Source organism: Telopea speciosissima, chromosome 10 (assembly GCF_018873765.1).
Source record: "Telopea speciosissima isolate NSW1024214 ecotype Mountain lineage chromosome 10, Tspe_v1, whole genome shotgun sequence".
NCBI classification, from domain to species: domain Eukaryota; kingdom Viridiplantae; phylum Streptophyta; class Magnoliopsida; order Proteales; family Proteaceae; genus Telopea; species Telopea speciosissima.
In genome coordinates this window covers 42417355-42440010 of record NC_057925.1, presented here as the reverse complement: position 1 = coordinate 42440010, position 22656 = coordinate 42417355, and the positions used below count along the sequence as shown (strand labels likewise).

General features: G+C 39.0%; 1 protein-coding gene and 1 long non-coding RNA gene across 6 annotated transcripts in view; one reads left to right on the top strand and one right to left on the bottom strand.

Annotated features, from left to right (window-relative positions):
• The window catches only part of LOC122641755, a 78174-nt gene that overhangs the window by 20833 nt on the left and 34685 nt on the right, over nt 1–22656 (bottom strand). For 4 of the 5 annotated variants that reach the window (XM_043835042.1, XM_043835045.1, XM_043835044.1 and 1 more), the window contains exons 5-7: nt 17684–17835; nt 14187–17609; nt 13839–14054 (exon numbers count right to left, since the gene is read on the bottom strand). In XM_043835042.1, coding sequence (XP_043690977.1) covers nt 13839–14054; nt 14187–17609; nt 17684–17835 — 3791 coding nt within the window. The remainder of the gene's footprint in view (nt 1–13838; nt 14055–14186; nt 17610–17683; nt 17836–22656) is intronic. The other variant, XM_043835043.1, reaches the window with a different exon arrangement.
• On the top strand, nt 777–22375 carry LOC122641756. The gene is made up of 3 exons (XR_006329956.1): nt 777–787; nt 2523–2530; nt 22150–22375. It is a non-coding gene; the product is annotated as an uncharacterized LOC122641756 (long non-coding RNA).

Sequence of the window (22656 nt, the reverse complement as noted above, 5' to 3'; positions counted from 1 at the left end):
TCAGGAAATGAAAAAACGGTTGTCATATATGAGTAGCTATGAGCGACAGAAGGGAGAAAATAAGTGATAAACAACAGGGTCTTATTTAGGAATAAAATCCTAATAGAAACAATACCAATTGCAGCTTTTTTCCAATGATTTTCCCTTTTACAAAACTGCACAAAGATACCTCTTCATTGAACTCTTCCTTTTTTTGTTGGGGGGGGGGGGTGTTGACAAAGAACAAGAAGATATAATAGTATCACAAAATTTGCAATAATAGATTTTAACAATGTAATTTTTTTCCTCTGTACAAGACACAACATTTTCAGCTGCTATCTAATCAACAAATACACCCAACTTGTCAGCTCACAACAATGCTCAATTAAATTGATCCAATTTAAGTGGTTTTCAGTGTCCATGATTCTATCCTTTGTGACAAACAAGTGAAAAAACATATGAGATTCTTTTTGGAGGGGAAGATTCCAGTTTTAGGCACTTTGTCCAAACTGCAATGAGGCTGGTTCTGGCAAACCCAGTTAGAACACCTGGTCAGGTCCGGTTTTGAAAACTATGCTCCCAAGTCCAGTCAAAGTTTACTCGCCAAGTTCTTTTGCCCACCAGGGTAGGCATGCCCATGGTCAACAAGCCAGACCATCAACTAGGACCATCCCAGTTTAACAACACTGGCTGCAGCATAAAAAGTTCATATCTTACACAGAGTCAAGGTCTACTGAAATCCCCGTCAGAACAAACTAATATTCAAAATATTCAAAGAATTTGAATTCCTTATGAAGAATATGATTCAGTAATAACTCAATGACTCATCCTTGCTGTTACAGTTGGAATTTAGGAGATGAAGATGAGAGAAGAAGGAGAAGAGTGAGTTCGGTGGAATGTAGTGTGTTGGAGAGTTTTCTCCTCCACACCTATATTACTTCATTAATAATATGAAAGACTCATCCTTGCTGTTACAGTTGGAACTTGGAATTTAGGAGATGAAGATGAAAAGAAGGAAGAAGATGAGAGAAGGAGAAGACAAAGAAAGAGAGGAGTGAGTTCGGTGGAATATTGTGTGTTGGAGAGTTGTCTCCTCCACACCTATATTACTTCATTAATAATATGAAAGAAATTACACACACCTCAGTAAAAAAGGGAAATTACAATATAAGGCAACTAGTTAACAAACTAATTCCTAAAATACCCTTACTACACAAACTCTAACACTCCCCCACAATCTGGAGAATGAATGCCATGCATTCCCAGCTTGCATAATAGAGTACCAAACTGAAGAGAAGTAAGTCCTTGGTGAAGATGTCCGCCAATTGATCACCAGTCTTCACAAAAGGGATGCAAATGCAGTCAGAGTCTATTTTCTCCTTGATGAAGTGCCGGTCCACTTTGTTCTATCGTGTTGCACAGGATTGTGAGCAATGCTTATAGCAGCCTTATTATCACAGCAGAGCCACATAGGTTCTTCAGTATCAAACCCCAACTCCTGAACCAATCATCTCAACCATATGAGCTCACAAACGCCATAAACCATTGCCTTAAACTCTACCTTTGCACTGGATCTAGCTACAAGTCTACAACAAGCTTTTTTTGCTTCTCCATGTGACCAAATTATCACCCACAAATGTGCAATAGCAAGATGTAGACCTTCTGGCTGAGATGGATCCAGCCCAATCAGCATTTGTGAAACCTTCGACTCTCAAGTGATTGTGCCTCGCATACAATAGTCCTTTCCCTGGAGAGGACTTCAAGCATCTGAGAATGCAGTATACAGCATCCAAATGCCCACTCTTGGGAGCATGCATAAACTGACTCATCACTTCCACAGCATATGAAATATCTGGGCGAGTCATAGACAGATAGATGAGCTTCCCCACTAGCCTCTAGTACTTCCCTGCATCAACAAGAGAGGGACCACCATCTTCTCAAAGTATATGATTCTGCTCAATAGGAGAACTTACGGGTTCGCAACCCAACATCCCTATCTCTTTCAACAAATCAAAAACAAACTTCCTTTCACATATGTTGATTCCTCTTTTGGACTTTGATACTTCAATTCTTAAGAAATACTTCAAGGGACCCAAATCTTTAATTTCAAATTGTTGACCCAGGTAGGTCTTAAGCCTAGCTAACTTAGCTCTATCATCCCCAGTCACTACAATCTCATCAACATAGACAATAAGGGTTGTAATAGTACCATTACCTCACCGGGTAAATAAGGTGTGATCAACTTGACTCTGGGAATACCCATTCTTCAGAATAGCCTGCTTGAACCTCTCAAACCAAGCTTTTGGAGACTGTTTTAGACCATATAAAGCTTTCTTGAGGAGACACACCTTCCCTCCAACTGAAGGGAACTTGAAGCCGAAAGGGGGCTACATGTACACTTCCTACTGTAAGTCACCACAGAGGAAAGCATTTCTCACATCCAACTGATACAGTGGCCAATGGAGGAAAGCATTTTATTTTTCAAGAGCTATCAATTCCTCAGTGCACAGAAGCGTAGGAGGAGGGAACCTATATACCCTAAGATATGATGGTGGAGACTAAAAGGGGAGTCCCTAGGCACATTTACTGAAAATATGGTAAAACAAGGAAAGTGGGGCTTCAAAGGAGACACCAATGTGATGTGGAACGAGATGATGACTTGTATTAAGAGAGTTGCCAAAGAAGTTCTAGGGGAAGCCAAGGGTAGGCGTCAGGCCCCTAGGGAGACTTGGTGGTGGGATGAGGAGGTCCAAGCAACCATTAAGACCAAGAAAGAGAGGTCTAAGATATGGCAACGGACTAAGGAAACAAAAGATAAAAAAAGGTATAATAAGGCCAAAAACAAGGCTAGAAGATGGTAGGATTGGTTAGGGCAAGGAAATATGAGGAGCTCTGTATTAATTTCAACACGAAGGAAGGGGGGAAAGCTATTTATAAAATAGCTAAAATGAGAGAAAGGGAGAATAGAGACTTTGACCAGGTGAGATGCATAAAAGGGGAGGATGGAAGAGTAGAGATGAGGACATTGTGAGGAGATGGGATGAGTATATTTGTGAACTTCTAAATGAAGATAGTACGAATATGTCTGATATGATTAACTGCAGTATCCATCAAAACACCACACATCATAGATATGTATGAAAGGTTGGTGTGGCGGAAGTTAAAGAAGCCTTAAGAAAGATGAAAATAGGCAAGCCACCAAGCCCGGATGAGATCCCAATAGAAGTGTGGAAGGCCCTAGGAGTTTGTGGGGTATATTGGTTATCCAAGTTATTTAACAAAATCATGATCACAAGGAAGATGTCAGACGATTGGAGGAGAAGCATTATAGTCTCGGTCTACAAAAATAAGGGTGATGTCCAGAGCTACAATAACTATAGCAGCATAAAACTAATGAGCCATACTATGAAACTTTGGGAGAAAGTTATTGAAGCCCAACTGAGAAAAGAGACTGATATCTCGAAGAATCAATTTGGTTTTATGCCAAGTAGATCCACGACTGAAGCTATCTACCTATTGAGGAGGCTCATGGAAAGATGTAGAGCTAGTAAGAAGGACCTCCATATAGTCTTTATTGACCTGGAGAAAGCCTATGATAGAGTCCCCAGAGATTTAATCCAGTATGTGCTTGCGAAGAGAGGGGTGTCGAGTAAATATATAGATGCAATAAAAGATGTGTACTAGGATATGGTGACTAGTGTGAGATCTATGGGAGGCTAGGGCAAGGAATTCCCAATTACGGTTGGGTTACATCAAGGATCGGCCCTAAGCCCTTATTTGTTTGCGCTTATCATTGATGAATTAACCAAGAACATCCAAGATGAGGTACCCTGGTGTATGCTCTTCGCCGATGATATCGTTTTGGTGGATGAGACAAAAACAGGGATTAACGCTAGGTTAGAGATGTGGAGATCGACCTTGGAATCAAAGGGCTTTAAGATTAGTAGATCAAAGATGGAGTATATGATGTGTAACTTTAGTCACACTATGATGGATGTTGGCATGGTGAAAATTGAGAGAGAGATACCGCCAAGTGACTATTGTAGATATTTGGGGTCTATCATACACAAAGAAGGTGATATAGATGATGATGTTTCAAAAAGAATCAAAGTGGGATGGATGAAGTGGAGAGGTGCGACCGGAGTACTATGTTATCGACACATTCCTTTAAGGCTTAAAGGAAAGTTCTAAAGGACTGTTGCCCGACCTGCTATGATGTATGGGGCAAAATGTTGGGCAGTTAAGAAGTGTCATATATCGAAGCTATGTGTCGCAGAGATAAGGATGTTACGATGGATGTGCGGCAAAACTATGAATGATAAAGTGAGGAACGAAGGCATTAGAGCTGATGTAGCAGTTGCCCCGATCAGTGACAAGCTCCGAGAATGTCGTCTGAGATGATTTGGCCATGTACAACGGAGGCCTGGGGATGCCCCTATAAAGATGAGTGGTTTGATTCCAATTGAAGGAGCTAAAGAGCTAGGGGCAGGCCTAAAATGACCATAGGTGAGGTTGTGAAGAATGGCATGCATAGTCTGGGTCTTGTGTCAAGTATGACCTTAGATAGAGCTTATTGGAGGACAAGGATCCACGTTGTTGACAACATATAGCTGAGATTTTCCTGACTGCCTGGGCTATCCTATTTCCTCTTTACTTTCAACTTTCATTTTTCATTTCTAACTTTTCTTATCTCATGTCTTCTTTTTATTTTTATTTATTTATTCTTCATTTCTCTTACTTGCCTTTCCCTCTGTGAGGACCTCAGTTTTCCCTACTTTGTTTGGAAAGGATCCATGTAGTCGACCCCATTTAGTTGGGATAAGGCGGAGTTGTTGTTGTTGTTGTTGTTGTTGTTGTTGTATCATTTCCTCAGACATAGCTTGCTTCCACTTTGGGTTAGACATAGCCTCAATGACATTCTTGGGAATGGAAACAAAGGAGATGGCAACAATAAAAGCAAGACCTATAGGAGAGAGAGCATCATAGGAAACAAACTGGGTAATAGGATTAGTGCAAGCTCCCTTCCCACTTCTAACAGCAATAGGTAGGTCTAAATCAGAAGGAAGAGAAAGGATGTCACCTGACTGAGGAGGATGAAGCTCAGGATCTGGATCCAAGGAGGACTCTTTGCAGGTCTTCTTTCCCTTTCCCTTCAAGCATTCATCTCTTTTGTACACAACAAACTCTTTTTCATTGCTAGCATCAACACCTCAATGATCATAAGGCGCCGCCTAGGTGTCCAGGCGCCTTGGTCGACTTGGGCGCCTTGGACGCCTTATTCGCCTAGTTGGTGTCGCCTTGAATTTTGCCCCTCTCCACCACCTTAGGTCGCCTAACCGTCGTGACAACTATGGCCCCTTCTTTGTGTTTCCCAATATCAAACAGAAATGGAGAATTAGGCAAAGGTGGGAGGAAAAGGATATCAACAGCCTCTTTATTCCCACTATGCTCCCCCTGAAGAGGATGCTGATGAGAAGGAGTTAAGAAAGGTATAGAGTCAAAGAAGGTGAAATCTTTGGAGAGAAGTCGCCTTCAGGAAGAGGGATGGTAGCACTTATACCCCTTGGTAGAGGAGGAATATCCAAGGAAAATGCATTTCAATGCCTTGGGGTCAAGCTTAGTCCTAATAAAAAAAATTGACATGGACATAACAGACACACCCAAATACCTTGGGAGGAAGAGAGAAAGCAGAAGTTTGGGGAGACAATGTTTCCAAAGGGGATTTGGAGTCAAGAAGTTTAGCAGGCATGTGGTCGATTAAAAAAGCAGCAGTGAGAAGAGCTTCGGACCAAAACATTTTCGAAACATGCATGCCCCATAAAAGACTCCTAGTGACCTACAGTAAATGGCGATTTTTCCTCATCTACCCCATTCTGTTGGAGTGTGTCAACACAAGCTACCTGATGGATAATGCCATTATCAATGAAAAAGTTTTGGAGGTCACCATACATGTACTCCCCTCCTTTATCAGAAAGAACAATTTTTATATTTTAGTTTCAAACTGAGTAAGAACAATCTGATAGAAATTTTTAAAGGCGTCATAGACATCACTTTTATGCTTCATCAAAAAGGTCCAAGTGGACCGAGAATAATCATCAACAAATGAAACGAAATAACGGTAACCAAACAACAATGTAGTGAGAGAAGGTCCCCAAGCATCAGTATGCACAATATGGAAAAGAATTGTGGAGCTATTGCCATTGTAAGGATAAGAACAACGATAATGTTTAGCAAATAGACATGGTTCACACTAAAATACATAGGAAGGGGGAGTGTAAGAAAACAAATGTGGCAATTGTTGTCTCATAACACTGAAGGAAGGGTGACCCAAACGTTGATACCACAACATCACAGAGTCAACGGTACTATTGTCACTACGCCCACATGCGTAGGACTGAGCAGTAGGTAGGGTTGATGATCCTGGATTAAGAAGGTAGATTCCCCTTTCCTCCCATCCACTGCCAATAATCCTCTTTGTCACCAAATCCTAAAAAACATAATGATATGGAAAAAAAGTGACACAACAATTCAAGGATTTGGTTAGGTGGCTCACAGATAAGAGGTTAGTGTTAAACTGAGGAACATGAAGAACAGAATCAAGGGAGATAGAAGAAGTGACACGGACACTACCGTTACTAGAAATAGAAGAAAGGGAACCATCAACAACCCTAATATTTTCTTTACCAAAACAGGGAGTAAGAGTCATAACACTGAGATATGTCTGTCATATGGTCAATGGCTCCGGAGTCAGTGACCCACGTAGAGGTAGTGGAAGGAGCCGATGTAGAGGCCTGTAAAGTGGAAGCTGAAGAGTCTGGCACTGCAGGTGCAAAAGTAGAGCTATCCAAATATGACAAAACCCTGCGAAATGCTGCAATATCATCCTGAGTAAGAGATCTGGTCTCTGTCTGTAGTCCATATGGAGATCCCATAGGTCCAACCTCAGTCATCAGAGTGCATGTTCTGGTTCCCCCTCTCTTGCAGCCTTGCATACCAGGGGGACAGCCATAAAGTATCCAACATCTCTCTCTAGTGTATCCAGATTTCCCACAGTGGTCACAGCTGAATCAATCCCTGTCATTTCCTTGGGTGGAACCTAGCCCCTTCCTCCAATAGCTGACATAATAACGTGCGAATATACAAAAAAGTGGGGATGATACCCAAACCCAATGGGGAGTACACACTCTACCCAAACAAAGACAGTTCTCAGGTAAGACTTCTCTAAACAACCTATGTCGATTCACAGATCTAGAAAGGTTGAAGAAACACACTTACAAGATGGGGTTAATACCTTAACCCAAAAAGGTTTTCAAACACTGGTGAACATAGTCCAGCAACCAAACAAGGCAAACATCTCAAAGAAATTCAACACCATGACATTCTTGAAAGTATAGTTACATCACACACCACTAGAGAAGCCGAAACAACATTCCTCATTAACACCAAGTAGTCCAACTTCAAAAAAAACACAATATCCAAATCAAATGAGGAGATCACACTCAACCCAAATACACAACCTAACTTTGAAAACAAAAATTCCAGCAAGGAAACACAAGCTCCAAATGTGAAGAACTTCACTCAAACAAACCCTCCGAAGGGTAACAACATCTTATAACAACTCAAGAATCCATATAGGGCATTCCACATCCATTCACAACTGAAAGTCATCAGACATTGCATTCCAAATGCAAAAAAAGGAGGAAAAAATCGAAACAGGCTATACCTGGCAGTCCACCTGAAAAAGAGTTGTGTTAACACAGCTCTTGTCTTCAACAAGGGAGGCCACATAGCCCACTTAGAGGACTTCTAGGCGATTCCTAGGGTACATACTCCAGCTCCAATACCTTCCAAGAGAGGGATAAGGAGTAATAACACCCAAAGGCCGGCGGTAACTCCTTGTTGCTGTTGGTGATGATTTAAGCTTCAAGAGAGCTCATACTACTTCATGAGGTCTTCATGTAGGCTTCAATCACATCCTACTTCATGCCTCTTCAATCGATTCACATAGTCATCTCTTCTTTGGAATCCTTTGTGCCGTAGGATTCCAAAGAGGGGAAGAAGGGAACAAAAAAATGGAATACGACTCTCAAACCATGATACCAAGTTGGAATTTTGGAGATGAAGATGAGAAAGAAGATGAGAGGAGGAGGAGGAGAAGGAGAAGACAAAGAAAGTGAGAAGAGTGAATTTGGTGAAATGTTACGTGTTGGAGAGTTTCTACTCCACACCTATATTACTTCATTAATAATATGAAAGAAATTACACACACCTCCCTAAGGAGGTAAAAGGTAAAAAAGGGAAAGTACAATATAAGGCAACTAGTTAACAAACTAGTTCCTAAAATATTCTTACTACACAAACTCTAACAGTTACAGAGTTAACTCAGCCTTTCACTCAGCTGTATTTCTGCTTTCTGTCCATCCAATCGTGGGTGATCATCATCCTTTTAATTCTTATTGTTGTAAGAACTGGAATAGGATTTATAAGTTCCAGTTCAGTTTGAAATATGTTTTATTTATTTAATTAAGTGTTACAGTCCAAATAGGACTTACTTTATTAGCTTACCATTCCGGAGTCTTAGTGTTAGTTTGATTCTGGAATTATATCACCATCTGTTAAGGAGTTTATTCTTATTAACTGTTAGACAGTCCTATAGCCAGTATGTTATCTCCCAACAGTAGCTATAAATAATGGGGAAGGAGTACATACTCCTCCCACGATTTTACTGCTATTTGAGATTGGCTTTGTCTTCTTTTATTCTGTGAGATGCGGAAATCTATTGGTGAGATGCCAATAATGGCTGGTGGAATTCCAGTTGAGGCTAGGTGGGATGCTTAGTCATATCTTATTCTTCATGGTTCAAAACCTGCAACCAGGTTAATCATTAACTCTAAATTCTCACTGAATTGTGCAATCTGAAAATCCAGATTATGTATCTCTGATGCAAGCAGGCCCAATGATCAAATCTGTAACCAGATCTGAAATAAAGGAAGCAACTCCGTTGTTAAGGGGAAAGATCAGATCAATGGAAGGGGAGGGAAAAGAGATGAGGTTGATCTTCTTGGGTGGAAGATAAGAAAAAGAAATAAGGCTTGGGATACCGATTCTGTATGCACTGCTCACCAGCACCAAACCCTCAAAAAAAATCATTTTTATTCAAATCATCTCTAATTGATGGGGGTGTATTACATATATAAAGACCTTCTAAAATTCTAATATAATCTAACTAATATAGTTCTAGATTGGTAGGATACCAACTACAAGCCAATAACCAGGATCTGATATGAACATTTGAATCGGCTAGGTCAAAAATAGGGTTTTTGATGGGTAGTTCTAGATTGGTAGGAGACCACTAGGAGCCAATCAACCAGGATCTGTTGTGAACAGGTGAATTGGCTAGGTCAAAATAGGGTTTTTGGTGAAATTAGGGTTAGGGTTTGATGTGTGCGCTATGTCAAGTTAATGTAGGGGAGTTTATCAGTGAAGGTCCTGAGATGTTTTGATGGAGGGAAGTATGTAAACTTGAATAGGCAGCAAGTTAGGGTTAGGGTTTTGGGTTTTTAGAAAAGAGGAAAAGATGGATTTCTAGGGTTTGGCTGGACAGAAGTTAACCAAACTTGAATGGTTTTCTTAGGAGGGTATGAGGGATAATCGGTCAGATTTGTAGACCATTCCGACGGTTGGTTTGGGCTGGGCAGAAATTAGGGTTTTTGGTTTTGGTTTGAGAAGGTGGGATGTTATGGTTTTAATGGGAGATGGTGGCTGGGCTTAGGTTCGAGTGGAGGTTGATGATGGAGGAGTATGTGGTCTGAATTTGGGGTTTCATGGATGAGTAGACAGGTCTGGTTCGATGGTTGGTGTAGTAAAAGTCAAAATTAAAATGGGGGATAGCTAGGGTTAGGATGTGAGGATTAGAAGAAGAATTGTTGGGGATGGGGAATGTTTCAAACTCACTGGAGTTGCTGAATTATCCTGGCAGTAGCTTGTTTGAATGTAGAACTTGAATAAAAATTGAGTCTTGAACTTGAACTTGAAGAAAAACTTCACTAGAACCGCCCGGGCTTCACACCCCAAGGTGTTGACTGGATCAATTCCCCCCCCCCTTACGACCTTATATAAAAGACTCAAAAATAGACTCCTACACTAAAAAAGAAAGGCCTAACCCAATCCTTAACCTATTAGGTAACCTAAACTGACTACGAAAGTGAAATAACAAAGGAAATAGAATCAAAACATGGCTGGACTTAGAGAGTCCTAATCCAGCCCAACTTACATAGTCAAATGACCACTTAACCAAGTCACATGATCACTTAAGTGATCACATGACAACTAATTACATAAAAATAAAACCAAGTAGGGAATCCCGTATGCAACCTAATTACCCATATTTTACTATTTTAGGCCCATAAAAGTGGCCTATTACATAGAAAACCCATGGGATCAAAGTCCCAACATGTATATAACCCAACCCTAGACTTATTCCTAAGCAAACAAACCCTATTTGATGATGAATCTGCATCACTCACCCAAAACAGGACTCTATCTAGCTATTGATTATTCTAATCTGACTCAAACGTACTAACTTTATCCCCACTTTATGGGCTTGTAAATGAGGCCCGTTATAGTGAAACCCAAGACAATAAAAATCCCAACCTATAATATAACTACCCAAAGGTTAATTTCAGCCATTGGACTGCCACAAGCACCTTATAGGCCTCCAAAGCTTGAATATAGACCATCATACAGAATTAATGCCTAATGCAACCGTATCAATTCCCCCAGTGTTGAGAAAAACTTGCCCTTGAGTTTTGCAGAAGGGAAGAAATAGAATAGCTCAGGAGAATCTCTCGTGCTCCACACAAGTATTACAAATCAAGTTCGGAAGAAGAAAAGTTAACAGTGTATCCTCATCTTGAAATATATGGGGGATAACAAACTCAACATGTAGAACATCCATCACTGCAGCAGAGTACGCATATTCTCATCCCCCTTAACCATTACTTACTGTCCCATATCAGAGCAGTCCTCTTCTTGTGTTGATCTTTTTGGCTCTTCCTGTGGCTGCACTGTTGGTGTTGCCAACTTCAACTTTAAGCATACTTTATCAATCAATCCTTGAAGAATAAATGTCTGTCACATGCGAAAAGGTTGTAAGGTGCAACAATTTCTGTCGGGATCAACGACGCCCCTTCATGCTTCCAACCCCTCTCGACCCTCTTTAATGATGTGTGTGGAAGAAACAAATACATCTTAATCACAATTGGGAAATTGAGAATTCAACAAAGAAATCATCTTCAGATTCAATGATGACCTTTGACAACATCTCCACCACAGACTGCAATATAAAATTGTCACTCAGCCCATCATTTAAGTAAATAGCAGTTTTTTCTGTTGGGCAAACGAACTTTGGTCTTGAAAACAAAGGTATCCACGGCCAGGTTCGGTCCTGATACCAAATAATGCAATCTGAAAATCCAAATTATGGATCTAAGGTGCAAGCAGGCCCAACGATCGTATCTGAGATAAAGGAAACAACTGCATCAACGTGTGTCTGATTTCAAATCTGATTATATATCTTGTAATAGGATGATACTCTGAGTTAATGCATGGTTTCAAAATCTGTTCTTGATAGTTGATATTTGTTCATAAAAGTCCTATATTATAAGGATTCCTGAATTCTTGAATCTGCTAATACTATCAAATGGATACTGTTTTGGGCCATGTCCTTCACTAAATCATCAACTATTGCACCTGAGTTCTGTTTTTCTGGTTTGATCAAATTCTGTTATTGTTCCAAGATCAGTCCAAGTTCACTGATACCAGTTCCTAGTTCTTGAGAGCAAGGTTTAAAGTATCGGTATCGGATATCGTATCGGTCGGGTGATTTTAAGAGACGTATCATATCGTATCGTATCGTATTGTATCGGAGATACGTATCGATCAGTGCAGAAACGCATAAAAATGATCAAACTACACATGGAAATACATTTTTGGACACAAAAAACAATATAAACAAGCAATATATGTCATATATCATGCATATACACTAAGATTTGTGAATAATGTATAACCAGACAAGTGCGGCACTTCTAAATTGTTATAAAAGATGAGATTTCTTACATGCAGAGTCACTCTATTGCCATAAAGAATGTTGGGGTGGATTAAATTCATGTCCGTAAGGGTCTTCAAGAATAAGAGCAACTAGGATGATGTTGTGTACTGACCCTTAAGGAAGCCATTTTCGGTTTTGGGTGAAAAACGGTGGATTTGAGTTCAAAACTTTGCAAATGTATACAAAGCATGCATCTAATAGTTAGTTGAACCTATTCTCCTTGAATCATAGAAAAAGAAAAAGAACTAAAATGCAAGATTTGAAGCAAAAGATCAAGTTTTTTGAAAAAAAACTACCTTTTCCCTTCAAGTGTTGAGTATGTATTGTATTCCAAGGATTCCAGTGCAATGTAGATCCGACCCGACCCGACATATTTTGTGGCGTGACCCGAAGGGAGAAAAAGTTGAGATTTAGTTCGTGACGCGGAGGGTTGGTGGGGGTTCTGGTTTGTGTTTGGTGTAAAATATGAAAAAAGGCATGTGTATCGATACGTATCGATATGTATCAGTACGTATCGGTATGTATCGACCGATACATCGATACGTGCCGATACATTTTAAAAAATAATAAAAATTGAAAACAGTACGTATCGGCTGTCGATACATATCGATACAGTCGATACATTGCTTTTTTTTTAAAAAATAGATACGTATCGGTATGTATCATATTGACACCGACCGATACCGAGACGTATCAGCCAATACGGTACGATACGCACCGATACTTTAAACCCTGCTTGAGAGTTCTCTTCAAGTGGGATTCTTCTGCAACTTGGAATCTGACCACTGGATTGGTTTCAATTTCTGTTACTGTTCTCCTAATAGAATAAAGTAACCCATTGCATTCTGAAGTTGTTCTGATAGATCTTGTTTTATTGAATTTTCTTTGATTCTGGCCATTAATTCTCCACTGCGGTTCTGGTTTATTACTGATTTTCTGATCCTAAACCTTTAGGCTTCTAGAAACCCATCAGATCGCCAAATCTAGGCTGCAGCCCATGAAATCCAGAACTTCTCTTTGCATGAAATCACATCTCTTTGCCAGAATTCCACAAGTAGAAATGATTGACCAGTGCAAAAGCCATTCTGTATATACTTATAGCCCAACTAATTAAACATAATTTTTAATAAGGGTTCATGCTTCTTGGAATATGGACAGTAAATTTTGTATTCATGCTCGTCTATGAGTTGTCTTTAAAAGAATTCCCCAAACATAATGACTAAATCTAATTAGAATATCCCAACCTGTTAAAAACCAGAGAAACCATCCAAACTAGGGGCCTTATTTCTGTATTGCTTAAGCACATCCTCCCTGATCTTGCTTATTGACGTTGGTATCATCAAAGAAATTTTTTAATTTTAAAGGTTAATTGTAACTATCAAGATATGTATGGTAGTGACCACTTTAATCCTACATAATTCATTACAGTTTCCAAAAAAAATTAAATTGCATTCCAGTTTTAGTTTGATAAGGTTTTTACTTAAAGAGGGGATTCGCAATCTCAAGAGAATCACACTTTCGGTTCCCAGCTATTCCAAGTCAAGCACAATAACATAAAGTCTTGCAAAAGTTATTAACAGAGAATATCAACCATCCTGATTCAATCTGAGTAATTTCTCTTAACCACCATACTTTCACCATGGAGAAACCAATAACAAAGAAAACAACAGCAAATATATCAAAGAGTACAACATCACATATCCATCAAAATTCTATAACCAACATGTGCGATGAAAGACAGCCTTACCTCCAAAGCACTCTTGAATCTTCCAAGGACCTCATAACCCAATTTCCTCATCCCTTCATCAGGAGAAGTTATGCTAACAAATGCTATCCCCAGCAAGCCTAGAGCTGCAAACTCCATAGGTTCAATGTATCCCATTGACAGAGCATGGATTGAGAAGCGCAAGATAAAAACAGGATCATATCGCAGTATCCTCTCAACACTTGTGGATGGCATCTGTCACAATATCATCAACAGTTTAACTTATGTGAAATGCACTAAAGGAAATATTATGCAAAAACCAATGAAACATTATGATACATCGATGGAAAAGGGAGTTATGGACTTTAGAAGCTTAAAAGTAAAAACTACCTCAAGCGTATCCATGAGATTATCCTGTCGAAACTTCTCCACGTCTGAAGGTCCACTACATGCAATCCTATCAAAGGGAAAATATAGAACTGTCTTTACACATAATTTAGAGTCAATTGGGAGGTTCTCCCTAAATCGCCTTCGGCGCCGTTCTTCAACAGTCTCACAATCAATAACACTATTTGTTGAGAGAATTTTTTCGAGAGTCTGTTCGCTTCTAATTTTTAAAGCAGAACTTCCCCACAAGTAATCCATTTCAGCGATGCTTCCACGATCTGATCCTTCAATAGATTCAATTTCATTCATGAGATTGACTATTTCCAAGTCAACTTCACTGAGAGTGGCCCTGTAACAAGATAAAAGCAAAGAAAGCAGTTCTCTGGACTTCATGCCAAAATCATTTCCAGAATCAATACTATCTTGATGAGCCTTCAGATGATACAAAACTCGGAGTAGCTTAATTACTGCCAACTTTTTCTGGTATGAAGCAGATGTGCCAACACCATCACTCTTGCCATCTGCTCCACTTTTATAAGGAAAGAAGAATGATTTCAGAATGCTAGATATAGGTCTCAACAAAGTTCCAGAAGATGAAAGGCCAGAAAAATCAGAGGTTAAGTCACTCCAAAGGATAGTAGGGACAAATTGAGAATGTGCAAGCAACAACTCAAAAGCCATAGCACATGGAAATTTCCCTCCAGATAGCAAAGTAAGAACACCACAAAGCACATTCATAGTTGCAGGATCCTCAAACCTATGAAGAAGACATAATCTGGTGAACTGTTCTAAAAAGGGAAGAGAATGCAATTGGATAAGAGTGCTCTGCATCTTCTCAGTGAATTGAAATATGCTTCTCAAAACAAAAGCTTCTAAGAATTTTACCAACTGTAAACTCTCAGTACCATTTGAGGTTTCACAATTGTTGGTGATCCTGACAATCCTATGCCAAGTATTCACCAAAATGTTCAGAAACCTTAGTCTCTGCCTGTCTTCTTTCTTAGATACTCTTCCCAAAGTCAACTCCTTTAGATCCCCATCTGCTTTTGTTGGCAAAGACTGAATTACATTGTCCTCAGGAAATAACAGTACCCTTGAAAAAGATATCTTTGCAACAATTCTATTTATTAAGTTCAATAATTGGTTAAGGGAACATAAATTGATCTCACTAGTATCACAATCTAGTAAATCATCATGAGGACCAGAATGCAGATAACTAGAATTAATCCTCATTGAATCCCTATTAAAAGAGTAGTAGTACTGCAACATAAGAATTGTTTTCCCAAGTAGACTTCCATTTACAAGATTAAGAAGCTCTTCGGCAGAGGAAGGTAACAATTCACCATATTCTTCAATGAAAATGTGCTGAGACACATAGCATTTCCAATTCAAGAAACCGGCCAAGAGAATTCTTGAATAAAATGATATTACACTTTCAAACTGTTTGAAGTGCTGCTTCCCAAATTTTAAGAGGCTAGAGTTCAAGTATGACAAAACAGTAGGTAAGAGCATCAGAAATTCCTCATCTGAAAGAGCAGAGCTGCAGCACGTTTCGGCTGCACAGCCTGCTACTGACAAATTTTTGCTCAGAATACCAAAAAATATCTGACCAAAGTGGGATAAATGCACAGGGCTTACTTCAGTGAGTAGAACCAATAATTTTGCTCTGGTTTTGCTTGTCTTATGAATGCAATGAGAGAGCAGTGATAAAGGACTGCTTGTAACCACCCTCGACAATTCCATAGTTAATGGCAGCATAGAAGTGTGAGGTTGCATGTGCTTCTGTCTATACACAGCATTTACAGCTTTTAACAAACATAAATCTGCACAATCTAATCTGATAGAGGTGGCAAATTCCACAACCCTACAGTAAATTTTCTCAAGAAGAGTAACATCAAAATTTCTTCCCTCTACATCCCAAAACCAATGGGATGTTATCACCTTTGTGTTTGGTTGGTACAAGCAACTGGATAGCATGTCAAAGGCACAAGCAGCAATATATATTCCAACAGAGAGGGCTGAAACCTTGAAAGATTCCCCAACTGATGGGTCATCCCAATCAGCTTTACTGAATATCCACTCCACAAGTTCCAATGACTGAAAAGGGGATATGAAATGACTCAGGGCATGAAATATGTAGAAGGTTGGGGCAAGCTGCATCAAAGTTTTAGTACTAACACACAGATCAAACTTTTCCATAAATCCTAGAAACAACCTCTGAAACAACACTTCAAAAGCCTTACCAACGCATTTCTTGAAAGTGTCATGGACTTCAGGCACAAAATTCTGGCCATTGCATGAAGAAAGGTAGTCAGAAACAGTTGTTAAGACATCCAAAATGTGATGGTCCATGGGATGAATCCTCTGTTTTGAAAAACTAAGAAAATCCTCTAAACTGTCCCCAATGCTTCCACTTGCAAGTTCCTCAGTATAACAGAATGGTCTTGCCAAGGATGTCACCACAACAGGATGATGGAAAATGGTTTCAACTACTTCAGAAATATATGGAGCAATAATAGGACTCGAACAAGCCGTTGAACTATCTATATCAGGTTTCACAGCCAAAAGTCGTTTCAATACATTTTTTATGAGAATAAAGCAAGTTTCGAAGAGCTGTTCCAATTCACCTGATGATTCAGTTCTGAAGGATGATTGTATCTGATAGACCCAGAACAGTATAAGGCGCAATGACGCAATGGAATCATCAACTGATCCTTCACATAGTTTAGCAAGAAGCATGTCAAGTTTTTTGGTTGGATCTGACAAATAAGAACTGCCAATGGTTACAATTGCTGGAAATAATGCATAGAAAGATGCCTGCTTCAGAAAGAAACTGAATGCCACTGAAATAGACTCCATTGAATCAAAGTCCAGGCTACAAAGTAGTTCTCCAGCACATGAGGAGTGTGTGACATTATTGGAGCCACCATTCCTCGTTGCCCCAACCATTGCCAAACCAGAAGAGAATATATGTGGCCACAACTTAGCAACATCCACAATAAGGTGTGATTCAAGGAAAACTTTAGTCAATAGGAACGACAGAGGTGCTCCAAGAAGGTGCTGCGAAACAGTTAAAACTGAAGGAAAATTCTCAACTATCTCATCAGGTGTTGCACAAATTATGGACGCAGAAAAAGCTATTGCTACTTCAACTAATCCCTCACCACTAGCACTTTTTATGATCTTTTTCACTTCAGCAAGTGTTTTGACCAAAGAACCACCACCTGTATCCATTGTTTTTTGACCTACTGAACACATGTTATTACAAGCTTGTTTACGTGAGATACTCTGTGCCAAGAGAAATAATTTCTTCAACGGCCTCCACTCACAAGGAAATTTCCTTGAATCACCATCGATTGAGACAGAACCCTCAAATCTTTCAGTTAAAACCAATTCAATCACTGCAGATAACAATCCTCCCTCCACCTGGCAAAATTCAGTTTCTAAATCACATTATGTACCAAGAGAGGGCCACTAAAGAAGGTATATGACATGCTTACCTGGGTTTGTAAGAGAAAAGTTAAGGTATTGCACACATATATTGAAATCATTGTTTTCTCAGATAACTTGAACGTTTTAGAGTCAGCATCCAGCAACCTTAGGCACTTCTGTAAGACACAGATGACGAGGGGACTGAAATCAGGAGAAATATCTGCAGGGAGAATGGTGGAGATCAAAATATAGATCATACATTTCATACTTATGCTAAAAAGTAGGGAAGATAATGAATTAAGCTCTTGAAGTATGTTCTGAGAATTATGAATAAAACCACCAATTAACCCAAACAAAATGATTGGCCAAAATACCATAAGCTGAAATGTCAACTTTGTAGGTCCTAAAGAATTGCTGACAGATATCACCAGCAGATCACATTATCCAAAACATCACTCTTTAAAAACCATGGAATTTAGAGTTATACCCTTTTTTAGTGCCAACCCCCAAATACGTCAGATGAAAAACCCTTGTACAGTTACATTTTTCCAATCAGATGAAAAAATACACGTATATTGAAATCCATATACACAATCTCAAATAGCTAGAGAAAGATAATTAAAAAGAAAACACCTAGCCCTTGTGAAAATGCAGTGAACTATGGAATGTTTTACTGCTCTACTTTATTCAAGTGACGGCACTTACCTTCTTGCATTGTATTTCGGTATAAAGTAGCATCACGGTTGATGAATTTCACTAACCACTGTCTCTGTTACATTTATAGATAATGTTAATGAAATTTTAAAAGTGGTTTCTTGGACCTACTAGCCAAGCAGGTCAAATTTTCCATACATGGCAGTCAAATCAAGGTTCAATTAGATGAAGAGAATATCACCATTTCCTTAACCTGTAACATTTAAAAAACTTTACCAAGTAATATGCGATATGATACCAGTTTTATTTTGAACAATAACAAAAAAAATTAATGGTAACCAAACTTTTAAAACCTCTCTAAATGCAGAATTTGCTTGTTCATCTTTCCAAACACCCCTTCTGAACCCTGGTTCTCATTCTGTCTATGTATCATTTTTCAAGTCCTCCCATGTCAGTTGTGACTTTTTTATCCATTTTTTATCCTTTTCTTTATATCTTATAGATCTGAGCTGAAATTCCTTTAAGCATCCAAGTTCAGGCAAATTCATCTTTGTTTCGGACTTCTTCTCTCTCACATTATTTGCAGAAATATAACACATTTTGCTAACTATTAAAAACAATCCGCCTTAAAGACCAAAAAAGAAAAAATATAGGACAGCCACCCTTTTTTTCCAGGTGATTTGACTAGTTCAACATTTATTTTATTTTCTCAAATCAATAATAATATTTTGTTAAAAATAACAAATGGTTCACCATATCTTTCAAATAGAAAAAGGGCATTAGATACGCAGAAACTCTTTCTCCTTTCCCATGCATAGTACTGGGAGATAAACCTTAGTGACACCTAAGCATATCAGATAACCTTACTTTGATTAGTGTCAGTTTGGAAGGGAAGGTGAAAATAGCCCAGCAGCAATTTACTGGTGACATCACTATTTTCCACGAGGCACAAGATAACGCATTAACGTCATCAAGAATCTTCAGTGCTTCTCTATCCCCCAAAAAAAAGAATAAAAAAATCTCAACGCCTATTAAAATGCTCTAAAAGGACCAAATACTGCAGGTGAACCAATGTAAAAAGAAGTTTGGCATGTATTTATCTAGATTTAAGAGGAAACTGCTCTCTTTGAACTTATTCTTGGAAATCAATAGGAGATATGATGATGCAGATAAATAAACAAAAGTGGGATTATTTTAGTGGAAAAATGCCTTGGGTTGCGTTCTATACATGTTGGGCCTTTGATCCCATGGGTTTTGAATGTAATAGGCCACTTTAATGGGCCTTAACAATGGATATTAAGGCTGCATTCGGGATTGCTTTTATTAGGATTTAGCTTATTTTTAAGTTGTTTTGGGTTAGTTTAATTGAACCGGTTCAATGTGGTTCAATTTAAGTTGCAAGTAATTGTTACTAAGTGTTTTAGTTCGGCTGAATTAGGATTCGATAAGTCCAATCCTGTTTTGAGTCTGTTTCCTTTATTAAATCACTTTCTTAGACAATTTAGGTTACCTTATTAGTTAAGGATTGGGTTAGCCCTTCCCTTTTTAGTGTAGGAGTCTAATTTTGAGTCTTCTATATAAGTTTATAAGGGAGACCATCAATGAAAACGAATTTCATAAATAAAGTTGTTGTTTTGCTGCTCTTCTTCGCAATTGAAGATCCCTTGTGATTGATCACTAAACCCCTTATGTGCGATCAAGGTAGGTTAGTGTTTGATCCAATTGAACCACCTTGCGGTGTGAAGCGCGAGTGATATTTTCTTTCGTTTTCATTATTCCACCATCTTCTTCATCCATTAACAAGTATTCTTCTATTTTCCTGCAACTAGAACCTTTGCTTCAAGAAGATTATATGTTACATGTTTTTTGAGATTAAGCAATCCAACCGTTAGAACCGTTTCAACTATTTGACCTAATGATCCATACTCTCATCCAAGAACTCAATTTGAATTTAAGCATATTCTGACCTGATTTCGAATTATTAGAGTTTTCCTGTTCTGCCACTGTGTTGAATCTAGTACTGTTTTGTGACCAGATTCACTGATATCAAATCTGAAACTTCCGCTTTGATTATGCATTGATTTGATACATATTTCAGACATGTTATCAGTATTTAATTGATTACTTGATATTGTTCTTAGATTCTGATTTCTGACCATAATAGCCCCAGCCCTATTGCTACTAGGACTCACTCATAACTGCTGATCTGACCATCCGATTGATTTCAGAAGTTCAGGAACTGTTCTTTCCATTGTTTGTTGAACTCAATTGGTGTTTGGGATCATTCTAGCCATCTGATTTCTTGCTATGTGATTTCTCCCTAATCTGAGTTTTTATTCTCCGAGAAAATATCCAATTTTGGTACTGTTTTAATCATTCAATTACAGTACTACATTTTTCACCCAAAAAAATTACAATACTACACTATATGACCTCTCAAGTATCTAGAAATGCCCCTGGGTGGCAATGCTAGGATCATTGAGTGAAGTAATAAGCTTATGAAGAATTTCTCAAAGAAGCTGGTAGCATGGAAGAGGAACTACATTTCTTTAGGGGCCAAAATAACATAATTAAACCTACTTCTATCACCCCACTGACTAAAATATTTCTTGTTAGACCTCAAGAATCTTATCAAGGTTATAAATTATTGGGTCATGCCATAGGACACAGATGAGAGGGTGTTTACAAAACTTCACCTGGCATCAAATATCTGTCAAGTTGGAGCTCCAATGGGGCCCAAATTTTGTAAACAGGTTGACCTAAGGTCCCCTGACCACATGGCAACTTTCAGCCAATCCAAGTTGCAGGTGGCAAAACAAATCATTAAAAAACCAAGGACTAGGAAGAGGGTGCACGGAACTATGATAGGGTGTGTGGACGTACATTGAGGAAGTATGCCATTATGTGGAAGAGTAAATGATAGAATTTCAGGCTAAAATTTGACATGTGGCCAATGCGGACCTTGACCTATCTATCCAACCATCAGAATTGCCAGCATCATCCTGAAGTAGGGTTGATCCATAGTTTTTCCCTAAATTATTTTGTGAGAATTCAAATGAGTCTTTTTTGGGAGTTAGGGGATACCAAAAGGGAAATGGTCACAGATTAGAGATGGACTTAGGTGAAGAATCTTCTTACGACTCCTCCCCTCCCCCCTCCCCCCTCCCCCCTCCCTTTTTTCTTTTCCACTTCTGATCAGCAATCAAAGAGATTTTCATTAATATAATAAAGATATATAAGGGGACTTCTACAACTTCCTACCTTTCATACCAAAAATACAGAAGATAAGGTAATTAACTGCCTAAGGTAGGCACCAGTTGCTGCAAAGATCTTCCCTACTCATGCCTCCAAATTCTTTAGTTAAACATGTCCATTCCAATATAAAATACACAGCATGAGCCAATAATAAATTTGTGAGGAAGAGTCATCTATCTCTCTTGACACCGCAAAGTGACTATTTTAGATATCTGGGGTCAACCATAAATAAAGAAGGCAACATAGATGATGTTTTACGGAGAATTCAACTGGGATGGATGAAGTGGAGAGGTGCGACCGGAGTACTGTGTGACCGACGTATTCCTTTAAAGCTTAAAGGAAAGTTCTATAGAACTGTTGTTTGACCAGCTATGATATATGGGGAGGAATGTTGGGTAGTTAAGAAGTGTCATATAGAGAAGCCATGTGTAGCAGAGATGAGGAAGTTAAGATGGATGTACGGCAAAACTATGAAGGATAAAGTAAGGAATGAACGTATTAGAGCTGATTTGGGAGTTGCCCAGATCAATGACAAGCTCCGAGAATGTCATTTGAGGTGGTATGGCCATGTTCAACAGAGGCATGAGGATGCCCTTGTACGGAGGAGTTATCTGACTGATCGAAGGAGCTACAAGAGCTAGGGCCAGGCCTAAAATGACCATAGGAGATGTTGTGAGGAATGACATGCATAGTCTGGGTCTTGTACCAAGTATGACCTCGGATAGAGCCTATTGGAGGGCAAAGATCCATGTTGCCAACCCCATATAGCTGAGATTCCCTGACTTCTTGGGCTGGGCCTCTTTCCTCTTACTTTCATTTCTCTTTTTCGCACTTCTCATCTCCCATGTCTTCATTTCTTTTTTCTCTTGCTTTGATTTGCAAGGATCCATGTAGCCGACCCCATTTAGATGGGATAAGATTTAGTTTGGTGTTGTTGTTGTTGTAGTCATTTATCTCTCTTCCCACAGTCATCATGAAATAGCATAAGGTACCAAGATCCACACTGCTGAAACCCTTCAAATATGACTGGAAGCTCGGACATTTAATCAAATAAATTTTCAACTTTAAGGTGCAGCTCAGCCCTACCAAAATATGCCAAGTAGTCCATAAAGCATATGTCATATCACATTTC